This window comes from Larus michahellis, chromosome 5, assembly GCF_964199755.1.
Source record: "Larus michahellis chromosome 5, bLarMic1.1, whole genome shotgun sequence".
NCBI classification, from domain to species: Eukaryota; Metazoa; Chordata; class Aves; order Charadriiformes; family Laridae; genus Larus; species Larus michahellis.
In genome coordinates this window covers 56,646,555-56,673,570 of record NC_133900.1, presented here as the reverse complement: position 1 = coordinate 56,673,570, position 27,016 = coordinate 56,646,555, and the positions used below count along the sequence as shown (strand labels likewise).

The 27,016-nt window shown below is 41.7% G+C and overlaps 1 protein-coding gene across 1 annotated transcript; it reads right to left on the bottom strand.

Annotated features, from left to right (window-relative positions):
- Window positions 1-12,579: 12,579 nt before the first annotated feature.
- Window positions 12,580-17,198, bottom strand: ADRA2C (adrenoceptor alpha 2C). The gene has a single exon (XM_074587471.1). The coding sequence runs from the start codon at window positions 17,163-17,165 to the stop codon at window positions 15,828-15,830; it is 1,338 nt and encodes a 445-aa protein (XP_074443572.1). The 5' UTR covers window positions 17,166-17,198; the 3' UTR covers window positions 12,580-15,827.
- Between the last annotated feature and the right edge of the window lie 9,818 nt (window positions 17,199-27,016).

The following is a 27,016-nucleotide window of genomic DNA, read 5'->3' as shown; positions in this document are numbered from 1 at the left end:
TTTTTTTATAAAGGTTTTACGGGCTATCACAAAAAGAGATGGAGAAATTTAAGATACTGCAGTGAGAGTGGAATTTACTAGGTGAAATTTGTAACCAGTGTAGCTCCATTGAAATATCCCAGCAGGGAATTTGGCCCACAGCCTTTTTTAAATACAAGAGTTGTCACAAGCTTCTGGTGACAGAGGAAAGACAGTTAAAGGGAACAATTAAATAATAGCTGTCCTAAAGCCAACTGGAAATTGTCTTTGATATCAGAATCCACTTGTGCCAATAAGTGAAGCCTACTGGGGAGAAGATGAAACAAAAAGAGTCATGACTACTGGCAGACAAGTAGATGAAATTCATTTAGCTTAGCTTGAAACATGAATTCACCATTGTAAATTAAGTTTAACTTTCCCACCTCAATACCGGAATGGAAACTTCTACACATCCTGCCCTGAGAAGAAAAATCATTTTTTTTTTTTTTCTTTTGGACTTCCCCCCAGAATCTAATATATTGTTATTACAGCTTGAAATCTCATTTCTATACACTGAGAAACAGCTTCCATACCTATCAGAACAAGATGAAATATTTGCATCATGTAGTAAAGATGGATGCTTACTCTATCTGAGCAATGGCTCTCGTTATTATTCACTACACAGAATGCAGGAAATCTACAAATACCAATTCTGTAGAAGTTTCTAAACCAAATTTCTGAATCTGTGCCCTCTTGAATGTTTTCTCCTCATCATCTAGCTCTGAATTTTGTGCCCTGAAATGATTGCTGTAGTATTATATAACAGGCATTCCCTCTTGAAGCTAATAAAAAAATGCCTCACTAGCTGTTACTGCCACAAATTCTTTTGAAAAATGACATTCTTTCTTAATAATGATCTTCTCAGCTGCATTTTAGGAGATAAAATTGTAAAGCCATGTCTGCTTCAGTAATAATGATCTACTTCTTTTTCATATCTCCTTTTTAGTAAAATACTTTCACCCATGCATATGATTAAAAAATTAGCTTGCTGATCAGTTGGCTTTAGAACTGCCACAAATTTTTCACCAAGAAATGTACGGTGGATGACCCTGAACAGAGTTTACACTGATTGAATGATAGTAAATGTTTTATTGGTAGAACATATTATGAAAATAAAAGGTGTTGGTGGCAGGGACTGAATAATAGAAGATAATGTTTTATGACAACAAAAGATTCCCTGAAATGATTTTCAAAAGCTACTGAACCATAACAACAGAAATTGGTTATAATCCAAGGAAAGAGTTTTAACAGGATTAGATTGGGATCAGATTTTCAAACCAAGATTTTCAAAACCTGTTGTCTAAAGTCACTCTCTATTCCATACTGAAGATACCCGTATTCCAAGCTTGAGTTTTTGCTGTGCTAATGGAGCAGCTCCTTCAGAAAACAACCAATGCTCATTGTCTGAGCCAGCAACTGCTAAGTTGTAGCCATGTGTTTGGCTAGTCTTTGGAGCATTCTGGCTTGTTTAGTTAACATTGGTGAAAACTAGCTTCTGACAAAAGCATTATAAAATTTATTCTTATTAGAGAATAAAACTAAAGGCAGAAATATGCCTATTGTGCACTCATATTATCACCTCTAAGCTCAAATGGAAAACACTAGTTTAGAAACCCTGATATCTCAAACAAAAATCTCTGCCAACAAATGACTTATTAGTCATCAGATTTTTTTGTTCTAGTCTTCCTACTGTTTGTCTTGTTTGGATTTTAAGAACCTTTTCAAGAAAATAAAAATCTGAAATTCTTAATTTTTTGCAGGTGTGGATTTTTACTTTCCTCCATACTTCTGTAGCAAAATAGGAAAAAATTGTACAAGTAGGAAGACAGATATTAAGGAATAAAAATATAGAAAAGAGAGCTTTATGTCATATGGTTTGGGAGAGTTTTTCCCAACATTGGTGTTTTCCATTTGAAAAAAAAAAAAAAGGAAATATTGAAACTCTGTGAAAAACACTGTCAAAATGGGATAATAATGTTGAAAACTAGCTCTAGTTCTCAGACTTCTGAGTAGCCAGTGGTACAAAAAAAGGTTTCATTTTTAATTACTTTTTTTCATTAAAATGCCTTTGAAAACTGAATATAACCTGTGGGGTGGCATAGAGGAAAATCTTCCCCATTTGCTAGCATTACCGATGTATGTAAACAAATCATTCCTAGGAGAGTAAACACATCATAACTTGGGGAGATACAGCATAAGAATCCCTATACAAATAAGTGTGAAAGGCTCCCATCCTCAGTGACTGTATTAGTAGCTTGTTCCTTTCCTTTCCATCCACTGATCAGATGGTCCTTCTGGTAACACCTCCGCCCACCTCTCAAACCTCACAATATCCAGGTGTTTCAGTAGAAGTCTGTCTCCCATCCCAAGGGATTTTTTTGCTTGGTTCTGACAGACAGTATCACCAGCTAACCTGGTTCAGAGGTGTCGTTTGATTCAACGGGACAATAGCTCAGGGCAACCCATTCAGTTCAGTTCCTGTCCTTTGCACCACCTTTTGGTGTCCTTGAAACCTGCTGCTACCTATCACAAAAATCTGTGCGCTCTCTTCCAGCAAAACCCTCTATCAGCTTTATCGTACAGTTCTCATGCAGAGGAGGCATCAGCTATTAAGGCAGTTGAACACATTAGTAGGTGTGTAAAAATAAACTCTACCTTTAGAAGGTAAGAGCTCCTTCCCCCTTTCCCCTGTGAGCCCCAGAATCCAAGTTCAAGTACAATGATAGATGATTTCTAGAGGATTTATGACTAGTTGGCCCATGTAAAATAAATGCTCTGTGACAGCATATTTCCATTTCATGAATGAATGATACTTTCTCCTCTACAGTCTCTTCATAGGATTTGCTAATCAATACTATGAGGCTACATTGCAGCAAAAGAGGGCTGGAGCTATAAATTCTTCAGTATTTCTCTAGCTGAGTTTGTAAGAATCAGTAGTATAAGAATTGTATTTTGTGGTCGAATGTGCTCAATCTGTTTGTTTCTACTGGACGGTATATATTGCAATCATCACTCCAGCAAAGCCATAGTTACAGTTTTAATAGCCCAGTTGACATAAGCACTAATTTTCTCAACTATTTGGTAAGCTAAAATGTCGTGTACTGGTTTCCACCACAGGACCGAAGCTTTTCTAAAAAGCTAGGAGAAAACCTGTGTAATCTACACTGGAACATTTCATCACTGATGAAATGGCTTGGTTTCTCCCAGGCCCCATTTGGAAGCTGAGGTTGATGGACTAGTAGCCATCTGCAGCTGGTGCTGGTATCCTCTGTGTTCTTTCTTATGTATTACTCAAATTTATCCCCAGATACACTTACCCAAAGAATTATTTTTCAGTATTATAGGCCTCTGGATCTAAATGATTGCAAGAAGGCAGCAGCAACTGGGAGAGGCAGTTGTGACTGATAGGAGTGAGCCTGCTTGTGTTTCTGAGCTCTATCATCAGTTAATTCAATTGCAGTGCAGGAGTCGTCTATTTGAAATGAATAGGAGTCTGTAAATGCCAGCCTACAGTCATTTTCCTGCATTATTTTCTTGCAGTAGCTGCACTTTTGCAGGGGGTTTGTGGAACAGGGAAGAAAGGAGAAACATAAAGAAAGAAAAAGAGAAAGGGATATTAAAGAAAGTAAAAAGATAATTAATGGATATTAAAGGGGAGCAGTCAGGGGCCCATAAAACCAATATCCCATTATTAAGAAAGGCAATTCAGTTATAGAGTCAGTGCACAGACAATTACATTCTTGCCAAGGAACCCTGAGGTTATTCATAGAACTATTTACCTGAATCTGTGTGTGTGAGAGATTGCTCCTTAAAAAAGAATATAAATGGAACTTTAAGACAAAAAAACCACCTTTTAAAAGCACATGAAAAATTTACATATATGTTAAATCAGCCTAAGGGTTAAATTTACGGCTTTAGCAATACAAAATAAAAATACATAGTTATCATGATCTGTACTGTGTTTTTCCACAATGCAATTATTTATTTTAATTGTTTGAGCTGAATATTCATCTAGCGTATAAAGAAAGCACTTGCCATTTGTTTTGAGCATTGAAGGTTTAAAAATGGCTTATTTCTGATATTTTAATCTTGGGACATATGTAGTTCTCATTGTAGGATGTGCAATTGCTTGGGAAATAGTTATAAAAATAACTTCAAAGAACAGAAACAGCACACTGATTTAGAAGCCTCATGAGTACAGTTTTCTGGATATATGTAGACAAAACATTGACATTTATCATTCCACAGTTTTTTCCACATTCAGACAATTTGTCATTATTTGTATCCTGAGCAGGAATCATGCTTCTAGGCATTCAACTTGCACATAAGAAACCCCAGAACAGGAATTGCCTCAGAAACATCAAAGTCTCAGTGCAAGTGCTGTTCCCAGAATCACAGCTCCCACAGAGATGAATGTCTCCTTCCCAACCCTCTACCACAGACAGTGAGAGGTTTTGCACTGAATATTTGCAAATAATATGAACTTAAGCCAATCAGGAAAATATCAGGCAAAAGATTTCCTCTAAAAATTGTTCTGGTCTTTAGCTACAATCATAAAATCATTGAGGTTGGAAAAGACCCTTAAGGTCATTGAGTCTAACTATTAACGTAGCACAGCCAAGTCCACCACTAATCCATGCCCTTAAGTGCCACATCTGCGTGTCTTTTAAATACCTCAAGGGACTGTGACTCAACCACTTCCCTGGGCAGCCTGTTCCAGTGCTTGACAACCCTTTCAGTGAAGAAATTTTTCCTAATATCCATCCTAAACCTCCCCTGGCACAACTTGAGGCCGTTTCCTCTCGTCCTATCACTTATTACTTGGGAGAAGAGACTGACCCCCACTGATAAAATCATCAGTTCTGTAATATCTTCTGTAGATACATAAAATAGCAAAGTTTCTAGAGGTACTTCAGTGTACCTTGGGAAAGCTACAAAAGGTAGATATAAAAGTAGACATTAATGATGCATATCGCAACCCTCAAATTCCAGGTCATTTAAAGCAAAACCAGAGGATGGATGAACTCCTTAGCAAGTGACTATTCTCAAGTTTTTATTATACATTTTTCTAACAATAATGATCTAGGACTTCCGTAGCACTTTTTTTTTGTTCATAACTTTCAAAAATATTTATGAATGAAGTAATATTGTAAAGTAATTTCAAAGTGTTTTTGCAGTCCCTGTCATGACAGATGAGGGCCTGAAAGAGTTTTCTGAAATTTCTGAAGCTGAGTGGAAGTGTGAATAGTACCAAGTACCTCTGCAGCTTCATAAAAGACAGTGGAGGCGGGCAGAAATAAAGGATTGCTTTTGATAACTAAACAGAACAACAGAGCATATTTATCAGCTGTAGCAATGGGATCTGTACCCTGTTGATCCCATGAACAAGTCTAGTGGGAAACAAATGTAGCCCACAGCTTCATGATGCTGTTGATTCACAAGTCCCTCACCCAGGTGGGCTTCAGCTACCTCAGCAGCGTCCGCAGACCGGAGGCTGCAGCAAGAAGCCACAGACCGACTCTGCTGCAGATTTGGCCCCAGGAATCTTGGATCATCATCAAGGATTATATCATCAAGGATTATAACAGTATGTTAAGAGCATTTTCTAGCACTGTGATATATTTAGTGGCAACCAAATAACAAACCTTATAATTTATATGGAATATACAACTGTATTGCCATGCTCTACAATAGCATCTGCAGAGAAACATTACTGACATCTTGAAAGGAAGAAAAGGTTTTGCAGTTCCATATGTGACAACATATTCATGAATTCATCAGCTAGCACCCAGTTCTCTGAAATGCCACTTACTTCTATGCAAGGGTCAGGCACCTTCCATGCAAAAATGAATGAGGAATGAAGCAACATGTGTCATGGTCAGAGATTCCCATTGTTCAGGCTTTAACTAAAGTCTTCAGCTGTGTATAGAAACACATATTCACTGCCTTGTTATTTTTATCCTGCTCACAACAGCTATGGTATAAATCATGACTTGGTGCTTTATGATCTATATTCTTCACCACTTCAAAGTCAGTAGATCATGAAGACACATTTGACTTCCTGGACATAAACATAGTTTGTTTTATTTGGGGAAGAAATCAAAAGCAGTATTTTGGCTGGAGTTCTAAAGAAAATGTCTGTAAAATATTGTGTATGTGCCTCTACTGTGTTAAGGACTGGGGGGGTGGGTGGGCAGGAGAAGGGAACGTGCAGTAGGGGCCTATGGTTATTAAATGAATTCTAAACAAATAAGAAAATCTTTGTGCCCTGGACCCAGCCAAATATTTGTTAGACGGAATTTGCACACGGCAGATAGAAAACATTTAGAGGTTTAGGGATCCAAATGGCCTAAGGAAGAGCAAAATAAATGTGAGCAAATTTTGCCACCTATAGCAATGTATGTGCATCTTTCTATAGACTATTATTTTGATGCTATCCAATTATTAGGACTTTCCTTTTGTTTATTATTAGGATGACACAGCTCTTAGACTCATAGGCTAATTCAGGTTGGAAGTGAACTCAGGATGTCTCTAGTCCAGTCTCCTGCTCAAAGCAGGGTCAGCTACGAGGCCAAACCGGGTTACTTAGGGCATTATCCAGTCAGGTCTTGAAAACCTCTAAGGACAGACAGTACAGCCTCTCTGGGCAACTGAGATATTTTATTACATGACATATAAAACCTCAGGGATAGGTAAGTGCATTGAGTTAATTGAGTTGTGCAGAGAATGAAATGGTTAATTTGCATCCAAAAGTCCTAATGACTCTTTTAAATAAGTTTATTCCTAATGTTTATTTTGCATTACCAAAATAGAAAAGGAACAGTTATTCTTGTAGTCCTGTAAAATGTCTTTTCTGTTTGTTTCTCCTCTGAAAGAAGGGGAGGGGAAAAAAGTCATTTCTGTTATTAATTAATAGTAACTGTTACCACAACAAAAATCTAGTTAACACATGAAAAAGTTATAACACTTCTTGAAAACATTGTAGCCTCAAGGCAGACTCAACCTATGTGACTATCAGTTATCCCAAGCTGGAGATGGCAGAATTATGTAAGAATGCATTGCTGCTGAACTTTCTCCAGGAACTGACAGGTTCCTTCTCCTTCCACATTTACTATGCATAACTACATTTTAAAATTACCTCTACCTATTTTTTCCTTTAATACCATATTTGGGGGTAATCCCTTCCTTTCATTATGAAAAGTATGAGTTTGATAGACATTGACTGGCATTTCTGAAGGTGGTAAATACTGTGAGGAAGCCTCCTCTGTACAAAACATTCACCTGGCATTCAAGTTCCCTCTATGATCATCACTGTGCCTGAAAAATACACACAGAGCTGCTCAATAGCCCAAAATATTTGTTCCCAATAGGCATATTGCCAGTTAGGGAGTCCATCCTGCCCAACATTAGAATCATGAATGGTATTTCTTGACTCTGTAACATTTACTTTTCATTGGGTTTCCAAGTAATTTCTGGATTATTGAAGATATAGGTTCAGTAATCTCAAGGGAAGTGTCACGGGTGACCTTCAAAGTGTGAGAAAAGAATGATCTAGTGATCCACACTGTAGCCTGAGACACTTAGCAGGCACTAAAAGAAATGGGAGATACGAAAGATTCCTGGTTTTATCTCTGTTTTTCTGCCTGAATTTGAGCCTTGACCCATAAATGAGGTTGTCTATTTCAGTGACTAGTTTTTGGGGATCTTGGTTCTTTTTTTTTTCTTTTTTTTTTTTTTCTGTAGTACTTCAGATTTCAGATTTCTATACTTTGCCAGAAGTACAGAAGAATTCCACCCCTTTGGGGTGCAAATCATAGACCAGAGTAATGCCCTGAGGGTACCTGTACAATACATGGCAAAATCAGGCATCTCAAACTGGGAATGTGAATTCAACTGGTGACTAAAAATACAAACACGGTCCTTAAAAAAATGCTAGTGATGCCAGTGCCTCCTAGAGAGGTAGTGCCTTACTTTTTTCTTATTCCGCAAAACCCAAACCACACGGCCTGCCTACCAGGTGGAGACAAGCAAAGGAGAGAAACATTTAGTTTGTGTATCCTGCCAGGATTTGTGTGCAAGTTCTGTGGATGTGCAACATTCACAGAGCCAGAAGCAGAACTTTAAAGCACAAGCAGAACTTTATACATTGGAGCTTAGCAGGGGTCTGAGAATCAACAGTGGACCTGCAACTGGAAGGATCCACATAAGGTAGAAGCTTGTTACGATTTACCTACCAAAATGCCATTAATCTTTTGGTTTCTCATCAGCATAAAGGGCATGGTAGTCCCTCCTTAATGCATAAAGACATTGACAGACTAAGCATAACAAAGGTTATGTAGCATTTAGATAAGTGATAATGGATTTCAGAGCTGAGTGCCCATAAACGCAGGGGCCTGAGCTGCCCAGGATCCAGGAGACTGGAAGTCTCGGCTTTCTGGCACCTTATCCAGCAGCCTGCCCAGGAGCCAGCCAGACAAGTAAGCAAGCAGTCAGGCCAGCAGAAGCTGATTAAAGATCTCCTGGTTTCCATTATATATGGGGCAAACCAGACACATTCTTCAAAGAAAGAACAGATTTCATCAAAGTGCCATTTTTCTGGCAGAAAAAACATGCCATCCAGGAATCTTCAATCAGTTCTATTGCTAATTGTGTTGTTAAAACAATGCATCATGTTCCTCTGATATACCACGTGGCAAACCAAAACTAGCAGTTTGATGGACTGACTAAAAGTCTTTCTTTAATCACCATGAGAAATTGCTGCTGATGTAAACAAATCAGTGGCAACCTTAGTGAATGCACAATTATAGACACTTCTCAACTGTGCACACAAGCATTTACTGGTGACAAAACAGTACGGTTTGGAGTGAATCAAGAACTTTTAGCATCACTCCTGTTGCTCTACTAGTGGTACTTACATATAGCACAACACTGCATCAGAGCATCTCACAGGTACTCTTCTGGAGAATCCTCCCAGCATACCTGGGAGGAGAAGCGCTATCTGCTCTTTGCAGATCGGACACTGGGGCATACAAGGCAAAGGCACAGCAAGCATGTGCTGTGTATTGTACTCAGATTGCAAGAGGGGACTGCTTTAAAGAGTGCAGAAAGAGAACTGAAAGACAAAGCGAGAGTTTGCCATATTATGGAGTGATTCAATAGGCACATATTTTCGTACCCTAATCTTTGCTGGATACTTGAAGTTGCTCCTCTCAGTACAGCTGCCAGGGCCCCAGCTGTACAGCTCCACACACTGTTTCCACCAAAACCTGATGAGAGGCACATCTGAGTAGGTGGTCTCAGATAGGGCATCCCCACCACAGACAAGATTAAGCCTTTTCCTTAGTTCAGCTGTGGCCTTTTCTTTTAAAACATAGCTGGAGTGGCTGCAGGTCTTCAGGATTTCTCACGTTGACATGCGTTCGCTTTCCAGATAGAGAATGTCTTTGTGGAATGAGAGTGTTAGTCTACTGAGAGACAAAAAGCTAGATCAAATAAAACATTTATGTGCCTAAAGGAAAGGCATTTTAGCTGCATCACCTTTATAAATAGCCTATTGGTGAAAGCACTCAGTGAGGAAGTGGGAGACCTCAGTATTAATTTCTGACTCCAACACACTAGTTTGAAAGGGATGCTGTGCTGAAAGTGTTCCGCTACAGAGGAAATAATCTGCAATGTTGGGTCAAAGGCATAGAGAACAAAAACAAGAGAAGCACGTCCCTGCAGCCTAGGGTTAGTCTATTAAGAGTGCTGTACATCTCAGAACCAGTCACGTTATTATTTCTCTGACTTACATCACTTACTAGATATCACACCAAAAGACCTACTCCTAGTGGCTTGCTTTTAATTTATTAGAAGAGACTTAACAGAGTTAATGGAGGCAAATATGAATCCTCAATTTTTTCCTGTTGTCAACAGGGTGTACAGCTTTCTCTGTCAGCAGCGAGCTATCAGGAAATAGTATCATACAAAATGAATGACTGCTGTTCACAAAAATGCTGAAACACAACTAATTGATTTTGATGAAGCGGGCAGCTATCTTCGATTTGTGTAGTTTACATTCAGGACCTTTAATAAAGCATTTTTGTTAAGAGAGTTACATATAGACAAATTGAATTATGTGCTGGTTTACTTTTCATTAGATTTTTTCAGAGACCTAAAGAAAATTGCTTTACAGCAGACCATAATTTACTGATAGAAAAGCTCTTTTTTCTAATGTAAAGAGTATCATTGTTGTAGTATATTAAAAATAAGCTTCTGCAATTTTGCATGAATTTTTGTTTTCCAAAAGAAAAAAGAAGGAGGGGATGAAGGAACACTGGTATCTTAGTAAGACATTAAGCTAGAACCGACACCAAGTTTCAATTCCTAATGTTTTCCATACCTCTGTTTCTTTATTCTGTAAGATACTGGCAATCTTTCTCTACCTTATCAGGTGTTGTGCAGTCGAATTAAAAAATGTTTGGGATAGTGTAGTGAAGGACGTGTGCCAGAGGAGAGATAAATTACTAAAAATTACATCTGTTGTACTCTAGCGGCTGCCACTTCAAACAACGGCAACATACCTGTAGGTATCTCCTAAATTCAGACCAAGCGTGATTGTCACTGTGAATGGAAGATAACCCAGCTTTCCCCACTCAACCAGTAGTAGAGTTATCCAACTGCTAGAGGTCCGGCCATCTGGCATAACCATCTGAACGCTGACTTTCTCAGCACCTTTTGCTTCCTTGAGAAGCAGTATTTCTACTGTTTCTGATGTTACATACCTCCCTAAGTCTTTATTTGGAGTTCAAAGTGATTGGGAAGCCACAAAATTAAAGCCAGCCCAGTTATCAGAGTGGGATCCAGGGAAATTTCACAATACACCCATGACGCTTCAAACTGCTGATTACTCCTTTCTCACAAGCCTTAAGTGTCAGACTTTCTCATTTCTGTCCTGAAACAGAGATGTGCAGGGTATATAATATGAACCGATGCTTTTTGCTAAAACTAGACTATATTCAGTGTAGAATTATTGATGCTACATGGCCTTTGGGGTCCAAGTGCCAAACTATTTTTGGCTTAATTTCAAGGACAAAGGACAAACTTAAGCTTGAACACTGAAATGAGCAATCCCTTATCCCTACCTTCTCCTGTGTCATTTTTTGTATGGCCTAGTTGACCCGCAGATCTGGAAGGCAAATTAACATTTGCTAATGTGCAACAAAAAAGGCAAATTCCTGCCCTGTACTTGCCTACACTGCAAAGAAGATGAGTAAATATTAATTTCTCCCTGTTCCTCATACACAGTTCTCCCTCCAAATCAGAGCTTTTTCTCTGAAGCACCTAGTTGCCTTCCGCTCACCAACAAGGTCACAATGAGCAACCATGAAAATGAACTCACAGATAGCATCTGACCTTCATTTTGCATAGCTTGTAGGTATTCTCTCCTTGCGTGTTGTCATAGTTTAAGGTTAGAACATTCTCCCGAAATGCATGTCGTTACTGACATTTCCTACAAAATCTTTACATTTCTCAGATGCTGTTCTAACCAATACCAAGTTCCACAGAGCAAGAAAGAGACAAACTTTTCTTCTCTGAAAAACAGATGCAATCTGATAAAGCTCTTCACACAGCTTATACTGAAAACATACAGTAGGGTTTGTTGCTCTGGTTATATAGTCAAAAACTCCTTGACCCACACCTCCTACGGGTTTGACCAATAGTCAAAGTGAAACAGAGAGAATTGCTTTCTTTCAGTTCTTGTACGTTCTCACACAAATGTTTGCTTACATTCCTCAGGCACATTTCCTAAAAAAGAGGCAATGTCTAAGGAAGCTCCTAACATCCTTGCCCACATTAAGTAATTCCCGCATTCAAAAGTAAACTCTGCTGAAGTTTTCTGGGATTACTCACAAAGGGTGCTCAATGTGGGCAAAGCTGCTCGCACATAATCTTTCATCTCAGGTCTACTTCTCAGAAATTGTCAGTACTCTTGGAGCAACACGACTCTTCTGAAGAGAGATCACACACAAAAACAAGGGCCTGACTCTTATTTTAGACAATAATTTAAAACTGTGATCCTGTCAAATTGCCTATATAGAAGGCCCCTTCCACCTGCCCCAAGCCTTGAAGAGGCTGATTCTGCCATTCTTACTCATGCAAAACTCCCACAGAAGAGGGCTGAAGGACAGCAGCACTGACTCCCTGTCCTAGCTAAGCCGCACTGTTCAATATTTCAACGACCAGCCGATAGCGGTACTGTTCAGAAAACTGGTTTTGAAAATAAAACATTAACTTCTCATTTTAGACTGACAGAAAATTTTCTTCATTGTGAAATGAGCAAATGAACAGTTAAAGATCAGGTCCTTGTTTTTAAAATCAATATGGCTTCATAGTAACATTTCGTTCTTCCACCACACTAAAGAGTGTTTCAACCAGCTCATCAGATGTGATCAAAGACACAACCAGACACATTTGAAACATAAAATATCTTCTCCCTTTTTCTTAAGCAAACGCTGCATTGACTATTTTTTTTCCTGTATATGCTATTAGCCAACTTACAGTGGAAGCACAACCACAGTGTGAGTAGCAGAGCTGATAAATTTTTATGAAAAGTTAACACCACATAATATGTTACAAACAAATTCCAGTCTTCAGCTATTACAAGTAATAAGAGAACACTGTAATTAAAAAAATAAATCAGCCCCATTTTACTTCCTTGAAGCGTATTCAGTAGTTACATTAAAAACAATATTTATAGAAATCCTCTGTATTCACTAATTTAGAGGGAAATGCACTTAAAAGGGGTGTATACTGCACATCTTTATTGATGAATATTACTTTATCTCAGAAGAAGTAAGATCCTCTTGAGGCATTGAATCAGATGAGTAACTGTGATGAGAAATAAACTAAAACCACAGAAAATGCCCTGTTTTTAAGTATGCTGCTGCACATAGACATTCAGTATCTGCATCAATCCCTTCTAGACATTTGGAAATGCAAAACAAAAATAGAAGCGTTATTTCCTTTATGTTTATAATGACCACAGAATAATTTTATAGCAAAGAAATTACTTTTAAGGCACATCAGTCATTCCATATATACTTCACCTCCACTAAAATCTGTCGATTAAATTTCATTTCCATAGACTCCTTGCATTCTACAAGGAAAAACAAAGGGGAAGGATCGTGTTTACAGGCAACAAATCTCATTTCAAAAGCAGTGCAACAGTGAAATTGCCGTGTGTCTGCAGACTGGGAAACCACTGTAAATGAGCATTAAGTGACAAAAGCAGACCTTTATCTTGGTAGGAATAGGAATCTCTAATGAAGCCGTCCAGTAGCTTAGAGGTAGTAGCTATGTACCATATGTTGCTTTGGTTGCTCTGGCAATTATATAGTTTCTTCAGATTAAACAAACCTGAACTTTTTAGCTACATCTTTACCTACAAATAATATGAGCTTGTTTCAGCTATTCTTGATGTAACTTTAAAAAGAATTCTCCATTTTGCAAAAGAGAAAATGGCTTGTAATTTCCTCCACTCGGTTGCTATTTTTCTCATAATCACCTGTCTCAGGTATGTACTTGTACCAAACCATTGTCATTTACAAAGGGATGCTCCTGAAAATAAGTCTTAACATCCTTTCTTTAAATGCAGCTGTTTAAACAAAGCTCAAATCTTTTCACAACTCTAAGCCTTATTTCAAGAAAGGATCCAATAAGTTACGGACTTAAGACTTTGAAAATGTCTGAGTTTTGTAAAATCAAACAAACTTCTAATGCATTTGGTGCGATCACCTAATCCTTGCTTTAGCAGAACTCTTACTTGAGCTGGCCCTGAAGTGAAATTGTCTATTGAATTAACACCAGAATTTGAGCCACCAACAACCTCCTTTTCCAGGGTTAAGTGAACCAAATGCTTATTATGAAAAACTGATGAAACAAAGTGACTGCTCTATCGTTTCTCCTTATACTGCAGAGATTTCAAGAGAAGAGAGGCTACAGATACCTTTCAGACAGAACAGAGGGAGGAAAAAGGGGGATATCTAATGGTTCTCAGGTATAGGTTCAATTTAGCTGTTTCAAGAAGCCTGCCGTATGAGAGGAGAGTTTGTTCTATCTTTCAAAGAGCTGTTTAGTGTGGAAAGGTTCATTTGACAATCCTGCTGCCTGTGGAAGGAGTGATACACATAAAATGGAGCAGTATTTACCCCACAAACAGAATACACACCTTGCAGCAGGACAGCTGAAGAGGGGATGTAAATGCTCAGCTGAGTCCTACACTCGGTATGCTTTCAGTGGCAAATGTACAGACACCAGCCCCCGTCTCTCATTCTCTTCATTACAGTTCATGACATTTTGTAAACCCATGGGAAATATTATTTGCTTTAATAACTATTCAAACGCTTCTCCCCTCTTCCCTCCCCTCAACAAAATCCACTGAAATCACAAACTAGAAATGCAAACAGGAAAAGGGAAAGAAAGCAGCATTAATATTAAAGGTTTGGAACAGCTGCATGTTCTTTGAGAATTGTTCACATAGACCACTGACAATCTGCAATGTATGCTTCTCATTAAAAAAATAAATATAAAGGATTTAGTTGCTCTAAGACTGTAAATATGAAGGATTTAAAGACCTTAGTGGTGTGGTGATTGCTCTTCCTCTGAAAATCTGCATAGCAGAGTGCCTCCAACTGCCTGTCTGAGAATGAGAGCAGATCCAGCCCCTGAGATAAGGCTTTTGAGGGGGACCTAAAAAGAGGGGAAAAAAGTTCCCTAGGGCACATGCAAATTGAGCTGCTTGGAACTTTGTTTTTTTTTTTCTTTAACTTAGAAAATGTTAGTTGAGCTGCTTGGAACTTTGTTTTTTTTTCTTTAACTTAGAAAATGTTAGTTGAGTTCACCAAAATGATTTTTGTTTTCCCCACTACCTGCTCCAGGACAGTGAGGTGCTTAGGCTATTGATATGAGAGGGATGGAGCAGAAATTTACTGCTCGGCAGTCCAACAGGGGGAAATAAGGTCATGGGGTGCATGTGCTCTTTTTCATATTTCATGAAAACATGCAAGATTCCCAGGTTTATTCCACTGACAAATCAAAAATCATGGGAAGACAGGAAAAACATTTCCCATCCAGCACTATATGTAGAGACCCCTCCAAAGAAAAAGAAAACCCCATGCTTTCTGCTTGACTTAAGCCTCATGTAAAATCATCATTCAGAAGGTTTTAACAGTACAAAGGTTTATTTAGAAAAGAGTTTGGATTGTTCTTTAGGGTTTTTTTTGGCAAACATTTAAATCCTTTCATAACTCAAAAGACTGTCAGTGCCTGGTACTTTGCACTTTCTTTCCCCACATAAGCAGTAAAAGCCAATTTTTTACTGGGACGAGCCCACCACAGGCCCCAGCTGCTCTATTTATAAATACTCAAATCTCTACCACCACTGCCACTTAATCCTTTCCTCTTGATGTCTTGTTTTCCCACAAAATTCCAGAGCCCATAAAAGTTCACTGCCTCCCAAACTCACCATCTTAGCCTATTTTCCTCTGTGGACTCCCCATGCCCCCCGTCAGGTTCAAAGACAATTACTCCACTCCCCGTTTACCCTCTCCAGCACCATGTTACCATTCCGTACCATGGTGAATGCCCTCAGCCTCCCCAACACTATCCCTGTACCCCACACCACCACTTTGCACTACCGAGGGGGCGAGCCCTATTCCTTCTCTGTAAGCCCAAACCCCATGTTCTCTTCCCTCCCTTCTTTTTCAGCATAGAGCCTTCTCTTTCTCCTTTAACTCCACTCCTGCTCAAGGTAAATCCATCCCTCCAGCTCAATGCCGGAAGTTCTTCTTCTTCTTCTTAAAGAGAATGTGTTTAAAGGACCTGCGGAAGTCCTGGTTGAAGATGGTGTAGATGACTGGGTTGAGGGAGCTATTGCAATACCCAATCCAGAAGAAGAACTTGAAGAGAGTCTCAGGAACCTCACAGGCCTCCCGGCAAATACCATAGAGGCTGTAGCTGAAGAAGAAAGGGAACCAGCAAACTACAAAGACCCCCATGACCACGGCCAGCACAAAAGTGAAGCGTTTCTCCCGGGCCTGGGTGACTTTCTTACGGCAGATGCTGCTACGCTTCCGGCGACGGCGGTATGAGAAGAACTGCACGGAGCGATTGCTAGAGCGGGACAGACGGCTACTAGAGTGCTTGGAGGAATATGAGTAGGAGAAGGACTGGCTCTTGCTGCTTTTGCGGGGATGCTCCTCCCGACTCCGCCTCCGTCTGCTCTCTGAGGTGCTGCTCTCCTCCAGCTCAATGTCCTCCAGTTCAGAGGCTTTGCGCCAGTGGTGCACCGAGTAATGTCCGTTCTCTCCCAGCTGCATCCTCAGGGACGTGCAGCCCCCAGCAGCGCGGCTCAAGCCATTCTCAGTCTGGGAGGACCCCTCTGGCATCGTACGCTTCTCAGAGAGGGTCCTGGTCCTTAGCTTGGCCACGCGGTAGATGCGGATATAGACCAACACCATGATGAGGCAGGGGGCAAAGAAAGAGCCAATACAAGAAGAAAGGATGTACCATGTCTCGTCATTGAGCTTGCACTGGGGAAAGCCATCTCCTTCAGGGTCCCGGTACATGGAGATCAATGGTGGGAAGGAGATGACAGCTGAAATGAGCCAGACAGTGAGGATGATGGCCTTGATCCGCCGGGGGGTCCGTTTGAGGTTGTACTCCACCGCCTGTGTGACTGACCAATACCTGTCGAGGCTGATGGCACACAGGTGGACGATGGAGGAGGTGCAGAAGAGCACGTCCAGCGCCAGGTAAATGTTACACCAAGCCTTGCCGAAGTACCAGTAATTCATAAGCTCGTTGGCTAAGGAGAAAGGCATGACCAAGGTAGCCACCAGGATGTCCGCGCTGGCCAGGGACACCAGGAAGAGGTTCTGGGGGGCTCTCAGCGCCCGGCTGGTGAGCACCGCTATCACCACCAGCACGTTGCCCACGATGGTGAAGACGATGAGGAAACCCACCACCGCCGCCAGGCTGGCCACGGCCGCCGGGGAGTACGGGGAGGGCGGCTGCAGGAGGGCCGAGGAGGACGGCGAGGAGGGGGTCAGCGCCAGGGACTCGTTGGGGGAGCCCAGGCTCGTGTTCACCACCAGCAGCAGATCCATGGTGGGTGTGCGGGCCGCCGGCGTCCTAGAGAGCCCCGCGGAGCCCCCGCCCCGCCCCGCCGCCCCTCCGCCGCCGCCCCGCCGCCCTCATCGCCCCCCGCCAACGGTCCAACGGCCGCCCCGCCGCGCGGCTCCCAACGGCTGAAGCCGCCCGCCCTCTCCCCGCCGGCCCCTCAGGGCAGGGCCGGCCAGCGCCGCCCCGCCGCTGCAGGGAGCGCGGCAGCGCTGCCTCCGCCCGGCCGCCGGCGAGGGAGCAGCGGGGCACGGCTGGCCCCCACCGCCCGACCAGTCATTCCCGGCTCCGCGCAGCCCGCGGCTCCGGAGGAGGCACCGCCCGGCCAACGGGAGTCCCCGGCGGGAGCTGGATCCTCGCAGGGAGCAGGGTCCGAGGCAGCGGCGGCGGCAGTGGCGGCATCAAGTCCCATGGAGAGCGGAGCCCGGCGCCCCCGCTCCGGCGGCGCAGTAGCGCGCTCTCGGCGAAGTCGCGGCTGCCCGGCGGCTCCGTCCTAGTCTTGCATCGCGCTCCCAATCGGCGGCGTGCCCCGCCGCCGCCCCGCGCATGCTCAGTCCCGCCAGGTGAGGTCGCCGCGCCCGCCTCGGCGGAACACCCCAGCGGGCGGAAAAACCGCCCCGAGCCCCGCCGCCGCCGTTGCTGGTGCCCCCATGCTGGGGAGCCGCGGGGCAGCCGGGCTGCCCTCTCCTCCCCGCGGCCTCGGCGGCCGGCGTGACACCCCGGCCCACGCTTCCCCGCCGCTCGGCGGCCCGGCAGGTGTTTCTCCCCGCCGCGGCGCGGCTTTGAGGGGAAGCGGCCTTGGCGGAGGCCGCCCCGGGGACGGGATGGAGTTAGAAGTTGCCCGTGCCATGGGAAGCGGCGCCGAGTTGAGCTGCCGCGAGTGCGGCGGCGGGGTGGTCGCCGCCGGCGGCGCCGGCCTCGGGCGCTAGGGGGCGGCCTTGCCCGCCCGCGAGAACCGTCAGGGGCCGGCGGCACCGCTCCGCTCTGAGGGGACCGCGCAGAGCGGGAGCTCCTCGGCTTGTTTCGGGGGTATTATAGCGGAATTTAAGCACAGGATTAGTGCAGGTTCACCCAGAGCAGGCTGGACAGGAACGCATCCGGGCGGATTTTGAATATCTAAGAAGAAGGAGACTCCACAACCTCTCTGGGCAGCCTGTTCCAGTTCAGTGCTCTGGCACCCTCAAAGTAAAGAAGTTTTCCCTCATGTTCAGAGGGAACTTCCTGTGTTGCAGTTTGTGCCAGTTGCCCCGTGTCCTGTTGCTGGGCACCGCTGAAAACAGTCTGGCGCCATCCTCTTGACACCCACTCTTTAGATATTTATTATATGGGAAAGAAAGCACAGAGGAAACTTAGAGTAGTATTTCTACTATTTGGACTTTGTGACTTTCTCTGAAAGACAGGAGAGATTGATACTACCAGTAGCCATCAGTAACCGGTGCAGAAGAACCTGCCTCACTCTGCTCCTTCCCAGCAGTGGAGCTGTGGGCTTGCCTCATCCCACCCCTCTTCTGTGCCTGCTGTGAGGGGTCTGAGGGACACGGCTTCAGACCTCCTTTGCTGACAGCCCTGTGACTTACATTACCTTCCTTTGGAAAGAAAATTTGAGAACTGACAATAAAAGTGAAGTCAGGGCCACTTCAATGTCTTGCTCAACAGAGGGTAGAAGAGTGTAGTTCAGTGCAGTCCTGTTATGTGATGGTACATGATCCTGTGAAAGGCCACGGCCCTGCACTAGAGAATATGTCTCTCTTTCCAGGCTCATTCCTCCACCTGCTCTCTCTACATCCCCCAGCCCCCATCTGGAGATAGCCTGTGTGACCCTGTGAGATTAGGGTAACAGTAAGGTAAAGAGAACAGCCATATATGCAGCACGTCTCCTCTGGGAGCCTGTCCTGGTGTCTGGATTTTGGATCGCAAGTTCTTCAAGGCAAGGACTGGCCCACTGGTCTCTTTGCTGCTGCGCTTGCTTTTGTTGTGCCACGCTTCAGAGAGCCTGTGCTTATAAAATACTGACAACAGTAGCGTAACCCTAACCACAGGATTAGCTGTGTTCATTTCAGGTGAGCCAGAATACGAACTGATCCACAGCCAGCTAATTCACTTTTAATCCAGAATAATGTATTCCTTTTATGCTGTCTGGCAACATTACCGGCTTGGGTGGGATGGGTGCTTTTTCCCATTGTGACACTGTAAAAAATCCAGTAAAAGTGGTAGGTACATACAGCAGGGCTTGTAGGGGACAGCGGTGCTGAAAACCACAGCCTGGCTGGATTCCATGGGTAGTACCTAGTTTTGGAGCTGCCTGAACTCCTTCATCACCATCCTGCTGACTTCTAAAGAGAGGAACCTGATGTTTTTCCATATGGGCATTCCTAGTCTGAGCAGCTGGTTTATGCCTCCCTCCTGTGCCCTGTCTGGAATCAGAAATACAGTGTCCCCAGCTCTTGGGAGGGCCACAGTCTGGTATGCATGTTCTGCCTCCTACTGCCAGGATTGTATTCTTCATAATGCAAAACTGTGAGTAATAAAGGCCCATATACCCAAGAGAACTTTTCCATCACTGTGTGACATTTAAAATAACAGAATACTTGATATTGTAACAGTCCACAAGTTGGAATAGAACAGCCTGGGGCTTTGGGGAGTGATGAGGGGTACTCTGATTCCAGTTACCCTTTTGGTGCAACCAGCGCTGGCTCCTCTGTTCGCTCTCTGTTTGTGTGGGTGCATGTACTGGATTATGAAGAGTTGGAAATGAATATGCTCAGCTCTGATAGGAGGGAAAATTCCTCTGGAGATTAGATCTAATTAATCTGTTTTGCAAGCAATTTGCTCTGAAGTTTGGGGGTTTTTTTATCTGAAAACTAACACGTTGTGACTGCATTTAAAAGAGAAAGGACATAATGTTGAAACTAAACTTTGTAAGGTAACAGTAAGACAATAATAAGACTGAAATCCAGAGGCAGTAATCACCTAAACAACCAAAGCGTAACATATAGAAGAAAATGGAATAGAATTCTGATGCCCCCTCAAGTCCTCCTAAATAGACAAGCAATCTGATAAGGAGGGCTCTTTAAAAGAGCTTGCAAAGCCACAGGAAAATTAAATGAATGCAGGTTGAGGTTAGTAAAGTTCAAACAGGAAGCAAATGGCACATTTTTAACATGAAAACTGAATAACCACTGAAGCAGCTTCCTAATACTTGTGGTCAGTTCTTCATATTTGAAAGTTTCATAATGGTATCTATGAGCTGAGAGGACAAGGTGCAGGAATTCAAAGTCTAACCTTTGATGTCACAGGCATTAGGCAGAAAGCTAGAATTTATGATGCAACAGGTTCCATCTGGGTTTAAAATACAGTGAATACAAACTGCAAAATCACATGAACATTTGGGATTCAGGAACTATCTGTCAAAAAAGGGGTATATAAGCCCCACGATATTCAATTCCCTTACTAAGGTAATTAAGAAGTCAGACTGACCAAGTATATCTTGAAGTTGTATGAACTGAAACTTGAACTAAACTTCCAGCTAACGATTTGGGGCTTCAGATTAAAAGAGTTGAAGCTTTTCAAGACTTATCTTTGCTCAAAATAAATCAATGCAGAAGTTTTATAACAAAAGGAATGAGACAAGCAAATGTCTGAGCAATTATTTGGCATTTCTAATGAGGAGATGCCAACTGGGATATGGAGTAAATTAAAAATAAATCAGGAGCAAAATATCCATGTTTTTTTGTGGTTTCTTTGGCACTAAGGTTGTACTGTGATGCTGAAACAATTCGCTATATAACTCCACTGAAGCTAGGGAAGTAACATTTGGGTTTTCATGCATGTAACTGAAATCCAGTTTGCCTAAATAGCAGTATGTTGCCCCAGCTCATGTATGTAGAGATGAATGAAGCATGGATGTAGATACAAGTAATCTACCCTCATGAAAATCTGCTTAGTCTACTGACAGACAAAGGTAGGAGCAGGGTGAATGACAGTGGATAAATCAAATGTAGTTGTGCTTTTGTAAGTCAGTGGTTTGGTATAAGACACAAAAGCTAGGGTTTTTTTCCTTCCCAAAACCTGCATTTATGTTAGCCACTCTCAAAACTGGCTTCCCGATAGTTATCAGCTCCTAACCGTTGACATTCACTTGAGCTCATGCTTTGTAGGCATTAACAGGCACCCATGAAAAAAAAGAATAGGGTTTAGAGGCTGGACGAGGCTCTTCTAGGCAGTAAACTGGACTTGGCTTGAGCTGATCCAAGCCCTGTCTTCCTGAAGTAATCCAGTAGATATTGTGCTATACCCATCCATGCTGCTTTGGTTCCCTCAGCCAGCATCCCACCACAAACCTCCCATCACAGTGGGCTGAGAAGATTCAGCGGGAGCAGGACTATTTCTTATTGCTTGTTGTCTCTAATTCTTGTTGCTGTTTACTTGGATTATCAAGTTGGACTGACCTTTAGTTCGGTTTGAGCTACCAGAAGACTATATTGACCAAAGAGACCCACTACATGCCCCTGGGTTTAAGTCTTGGGAAATCCAAAAGCTGTCACTGGGAAATTGGCCGTAGGTGGCCTCATGCACCCAAGTCCAAACTCGAGGACAATTACCAAAGGTGACATCAACCCAGCCACTGAAGTTGGTGGAAAGATTCCTGCTGACACCCAAACCTTTAGGCTTCTGTGTAAGAACATTGGCTTTGAATAGTGCTGTCACAAGTGCACATGGTGCTTGCACACAAGTAGATTGAGGAGAAAAAAGTGTCCTGCCTGGTTTGCACTTCCAAAAATTATTTGCCTCTTCTGTTCAAGATCTGAAGAAAAATTTGTGTGTCTGAAAGCTTGTCTATTTTTTCCTCCCAAATGTATCAGATGAGTTAGTGGAAAATACTACACCTCCTCCTGCAAACCTGTCTCATTATACTTTATATCATTAAGTCATCACAATTGTAACTACGCTATTAAATGCCTTCAATGCATTTTTTTTAAAATAATCCCCCCCTCTACATAGGAATGACATTATCATTTCTAGAGGAAATATGTCAGGGTGATAAAAAGGGGTGATATTTGATTTTCAGTGGAAACTGGGTTCCTAACTTCCCCTTCGTGACCTTGAAAATGTGTCTTAGATAAACAAAAAGCTTTATAGGACAGCCTGATTTACTAAACATCTGGAAGTGCTCTCTAATCTCTCAAACTAAGCTTTACATCAATAGGCAAAATTATGCAGTTTTATCAACTGTACAAGAAACTGCCTGATGACAAAACATTCTGTACATCTATATACTTTCTGAGACACGATTTGCGTTATAAATCTGCTCAGGATGCCATGATCAAATAGAACGAGTTAGCTGAAATCTCTGTAAGTAGTTAAAGAGATATGCTGCAGTACAAACCATGTGATAGCAAAATGGGATAAGAGATGAAGAACAAGTGGCCTGTCCTGGATTTCGAAAGAAAGGAACTAAATATAAGGAAAACAACAGTTGCTCTGGAGGGGAGTACAGGTCCTTCAAAACGAGAATGTTGTTGTCAAGGGGAAGCTTGTGAAATTCTGTAGCATTAAATGGGCATTAACCTGTAAATTCCTAAAAGAAGTCAGGGTAAACTTTTAGTATCCACAAATGGAGCCAAATTTTCCAAAGACCTGAGTGTCAACCTGCTTCTGTTGTGATGCTCATGACAGCATCTGTTCATTTTTCCTTCGACAAATGAAAGCCGAACTCTGGTAAATCTAGGTTCCAGCTGACCTTTTGTTTGAAAATGTCATTTGTACTGATTGTGTTCTTTCTTTGTTAACTGTCCGTCCCCCCCCCAAAAAAAAATTAATCACAAGACAATTTTAAATCCTAAGGATTTATTTAAAGCCTTCTATAAAATGGGAATGAATGATTGGAAAATAATACTACAGGAATTTTTGTTTATTTGTGAATATTTGGAACATTTAATCAGAAATATGGGAATCTAAGCGTTTTTCAGAAGCCACTTCGTTGTTGCTTTTAAAAGCAACTTTTGGGCTTGAACATCTTTTTTTCAGTTTTTATTTTTTTAGTACAATGTCAAGAGAAGGAGAAAATTTTGATTGAAATGAGTCTGTTTGAAACTCATTCTTCTGTATGAAAGAATATTTCATGACAATTAAGGGATCAAGACCAAGTCAAAACCAGTTTATTCATTATTTTCTTCCTTGATGTGGAACTAAAGCTTAATCACCATGTTGAAGTTAGTATTATGCTTGAGCTAAGATTGAATGGAGAAATATATTGGTTCAGCTCCCTAATGCCATTTTTCTTCTCTCGTATATTTGTAACCCTTTTTCATGCTCTTGCTAAACAGTGTCATTGTTGTTGGTAGGACTATAAACCAGAAGTGAAATAACGTTAGTCAGCCGTATCCTGTTTCTGTAAGTCTTTTTGGCTTTTGTAACAGAATCACATCAACCATAGTTTATGTTGCAGAGTGCCACTGATTCAGCCCTTTGGAACCAAACCTGGGGCTACCACAGAAGTATTTGTTTGATTCTCCCTATTACTGGAGAGTCATGAAAAATAGATCTATGTCCCCTGTCTTCCTTTTTCCTATTTGTACTGTTTTCATTACCTGTACTCATTTTAAGGCTTCTTCATTTCTTATTTATTTAGTCAGTACTTTAAATAGCCTTCACCGACACCTGTACTGATAGCTGTGCCATTTGCACAGGATGAGTGCATTATTTTTCTAGGACTCTGCACTGTGTTTGAAGACTCATCCCCTTGATTTCAGTGTTTTTTTAATCATGCGAGACTTCTGCACAGTCTATGGGAAGTACTTAGTTTATTGTTCTGAACTTATATTAAGCATGCATTTATTTGCATTTTGAATGAGGTTATGCAAGTTTGTAAAAGCTTCAGCTTCTAAATAGAGAAAATTCTGTGTCGATAATTTATCATCTGTGACATTACCTGTCTTTAATTTATTAATTGTAGGGCCTGTTTGGCATAAGTGTAAGACAGCCTTTTTCATGACATATTTTCAGCTGATTTAGTTAGGAGACAGATTTTAGCTAAAACCCCTTACATCTCTGCTCTCTTCATTTGTATTGAAATACCCATTTCTGCAGTAATGATCAAGTAACAGAATCCATTCCAGTGGATTTTAGTGAAGATGGAGGAGAAGAAGACACAGTCTTTGTCACCAACGTTCATCACCTCCCAGTTGCATCTACATCATGGCATGCTTCTGCTTAATATTCTGAATTGCCATCTGAGGGATTTCAAAGCGTGGTACTACTTGCCATGACAATCCATTATTAAGTCAAACACAACCAGTTCAGGACAAGAGGCATCTACCATCTTGTGCATTGTTCTATGATGTCTTGCAGGAGCAAAAGATCAATCAGAGCAAATGTTGCCATGTTTCCTCTGTCTGCTACGTCTGGCAACTTCAAAGCAGTATAGTTGACCACACAGAAGGCTTTCCATAGGAACAAGAGCAGATTATATTATTTTTGCTTCACATCAAACCTTAGGGACACGTCCAAATACCATGTTGTCCTCTTCATTTTGTCATATCTATGCTATAGTGATTTGAATTGTATTTGCTAGTTTAGCATTCTTCTGTCTTTCAGAAGATGCTTTAAGCTCATGAAGATTTGATTTCTTCAAGATAGGCATCAAGTCCTGCCAACTTTCACTAGCAAAATAAGGTGCTTTTTCTTGCAGTGTTTGGGAGGTGTTCTGCCTTTCTGTTCTTTTGTTCCTCTAAAATAAGGTGAGGTTTGTTTTTTCCAGTCATTACTCTTCACTGCACTTTCCTTGTTGTGGCTTAAAAATCTCCAGTAAGTCTTTAAACTCTTTGATAAAATGTTCTCATGTCTCCCTTCAGTGCTGCCATTTATGCTTTCAGTGCCTGTCTATCAACAGAGCCTCCTTTATCCTTTTTTGGCTGATCTTTTTACTGCTTTATCCCTATATTCCTTTTTTCTTTGTTTACTTTTCTGTCCTTAATGTATTGAGCAGATTTAACTTATCTTGCCTTTTTTCTGTAATAGCATCCCTGTGGCATTGCTAATCCACTCCTCTTTCCTAGTTTTAATAAAGAACAATCTCTGCTGTATTAATATAAAATTTACAAATGGCTTCCCATTCTTTTTGTATAATGTCAAACACTGTTTCTGCCATATCTGAAAGCTTATTTGAACGTTACAATTGACAATCATTCCTTATGTATTCATCCTTCATTTTAGAGCTATTAATCTTTCTTGCAATATTTTTCTAATTTTTTTTTCATTTTCATGGTGGTTATGTATAATTGATTTTCATATGCCCCCAGTGTCTATGAATTTCATCATATACAGAAAAGAGCTACCTGATTTCTAGTAACGCTATCAGAGGAGTCCAGCATTTGTTCATGTATTTAATTTTCAGGGAATAGTGTCCCTCCACCATAAAGGACAATTTAATCAAGAAGCCTTTTCACAATTGTCAATTGAGACTTGACTGTATATACACTGCATTTGTCAAGTCAACATGTCATTGATGTCACACTGGACCTTGCTAGTAAAGACCAGTAAAAGCCCTGTAAAGAATATTACTCTTTTCCTTATTCTTAGAATCATAGAATCTTCATGGTTGGAAAGGACCTTTGAGATCATCGAGTCCAACCAAACAACCTACAATCTCTGCCACTAGAGCATGCCCTGAAGCGCCACATCTAGACGTTTCTTAAACACCTCTAGGGATGGTGACTCAACCACCTCCCTGGGCAGGCTGTTCCAGTGCCTGACCACTCTTTCAGTAAAGTAATTCTTCCTAATATCTAATCTAAACCTCCCCTGCCGCAACTTCAGACCAGTTCCTCTGGTCCTGTCATTATTCACCTGGGAGAAGAGGCCAACACCCACCTCTCTACAGCCTCCTTTCAGGTAGTTGTAGAGGGCAATGAGGTCTCCCCTCAGCCTCCTCTTCTCCAAGCTAAACATGCCCAGCTCCCTCAGCCTCTCCTCATATGACCTGGTCTCCAGACCCCTCACCAGCCTGGTAGCTCTCCTCTGCTCCAGCTCTCCTCTGCTCCAGCACTTCTATGTCCCTTTTGTACAGAGGGGCCCAGAACTATTGTATTCATTTGTTCCAGCTTGATATTAGATGACAGTCATTTTCACACATGCACTTAAAATATTGCCAAGAATTCTGATACTCTCCCTGTGTTGCAATATTTCACTTCTTTGATGACTTGAAACTGTTTCCAGCCTGTATTACAAGTTTTATAGTCCAGAAAAGAGCCCAAAATTGGGAGTGAGTTGGGAGTAACATTATCTCCCTGCTATAGCAATATCTCTCAGTACACTTTAAACAATCCGCTGGAGAATCACCTGCAGGTCAAAGAGATGCGTTTGACATTTTACTGTCTATTTTTGATTTGGACTCAAGCATGTGATTCAAATTATGCATGTCCTTCTGTGTTTTGATGAATGGGGCCTTATATTTAGAAATGTCAAATCAGTAAATATCAGTAAATAACTCAGTGTCAGCAAAGTTTTAAAGTAAAAATGTCTCGTTAGAAGCATCTTACAAAACAGAAAAGGTGTAATAAAATGAATTCTTAAGTCATGTAACACATTCTTACTCATGTTTGCCAATAAGAAAGATGAGGCAAGGAAAAGATGGAGAGAGGAAGCAGGGGAGGGAGAGGAAAGGAGGACGGGAGGGATGAAACTGCTGCTTTTATCCCCTCTTCACTTCACAAAACATCCAAGGATTATGAACTCATGTGTTGTGATTTTTCTGATTTTAGCCATTCTTTCAACATCTGCAGTAGTTTATACTCTATGTTTGTGTCTAAGCTAATGGCAATCATTGAGAATATTTGGT

Coding starts and splice junctions, on each gene's coding strand:
- ADRA2C (XM_074587471.1), bottom strand. CDS start 17,165: ATGGATCTGCTGCTGGTGGTGAACACGAGCCTGGGCTCCCCCAACGAG.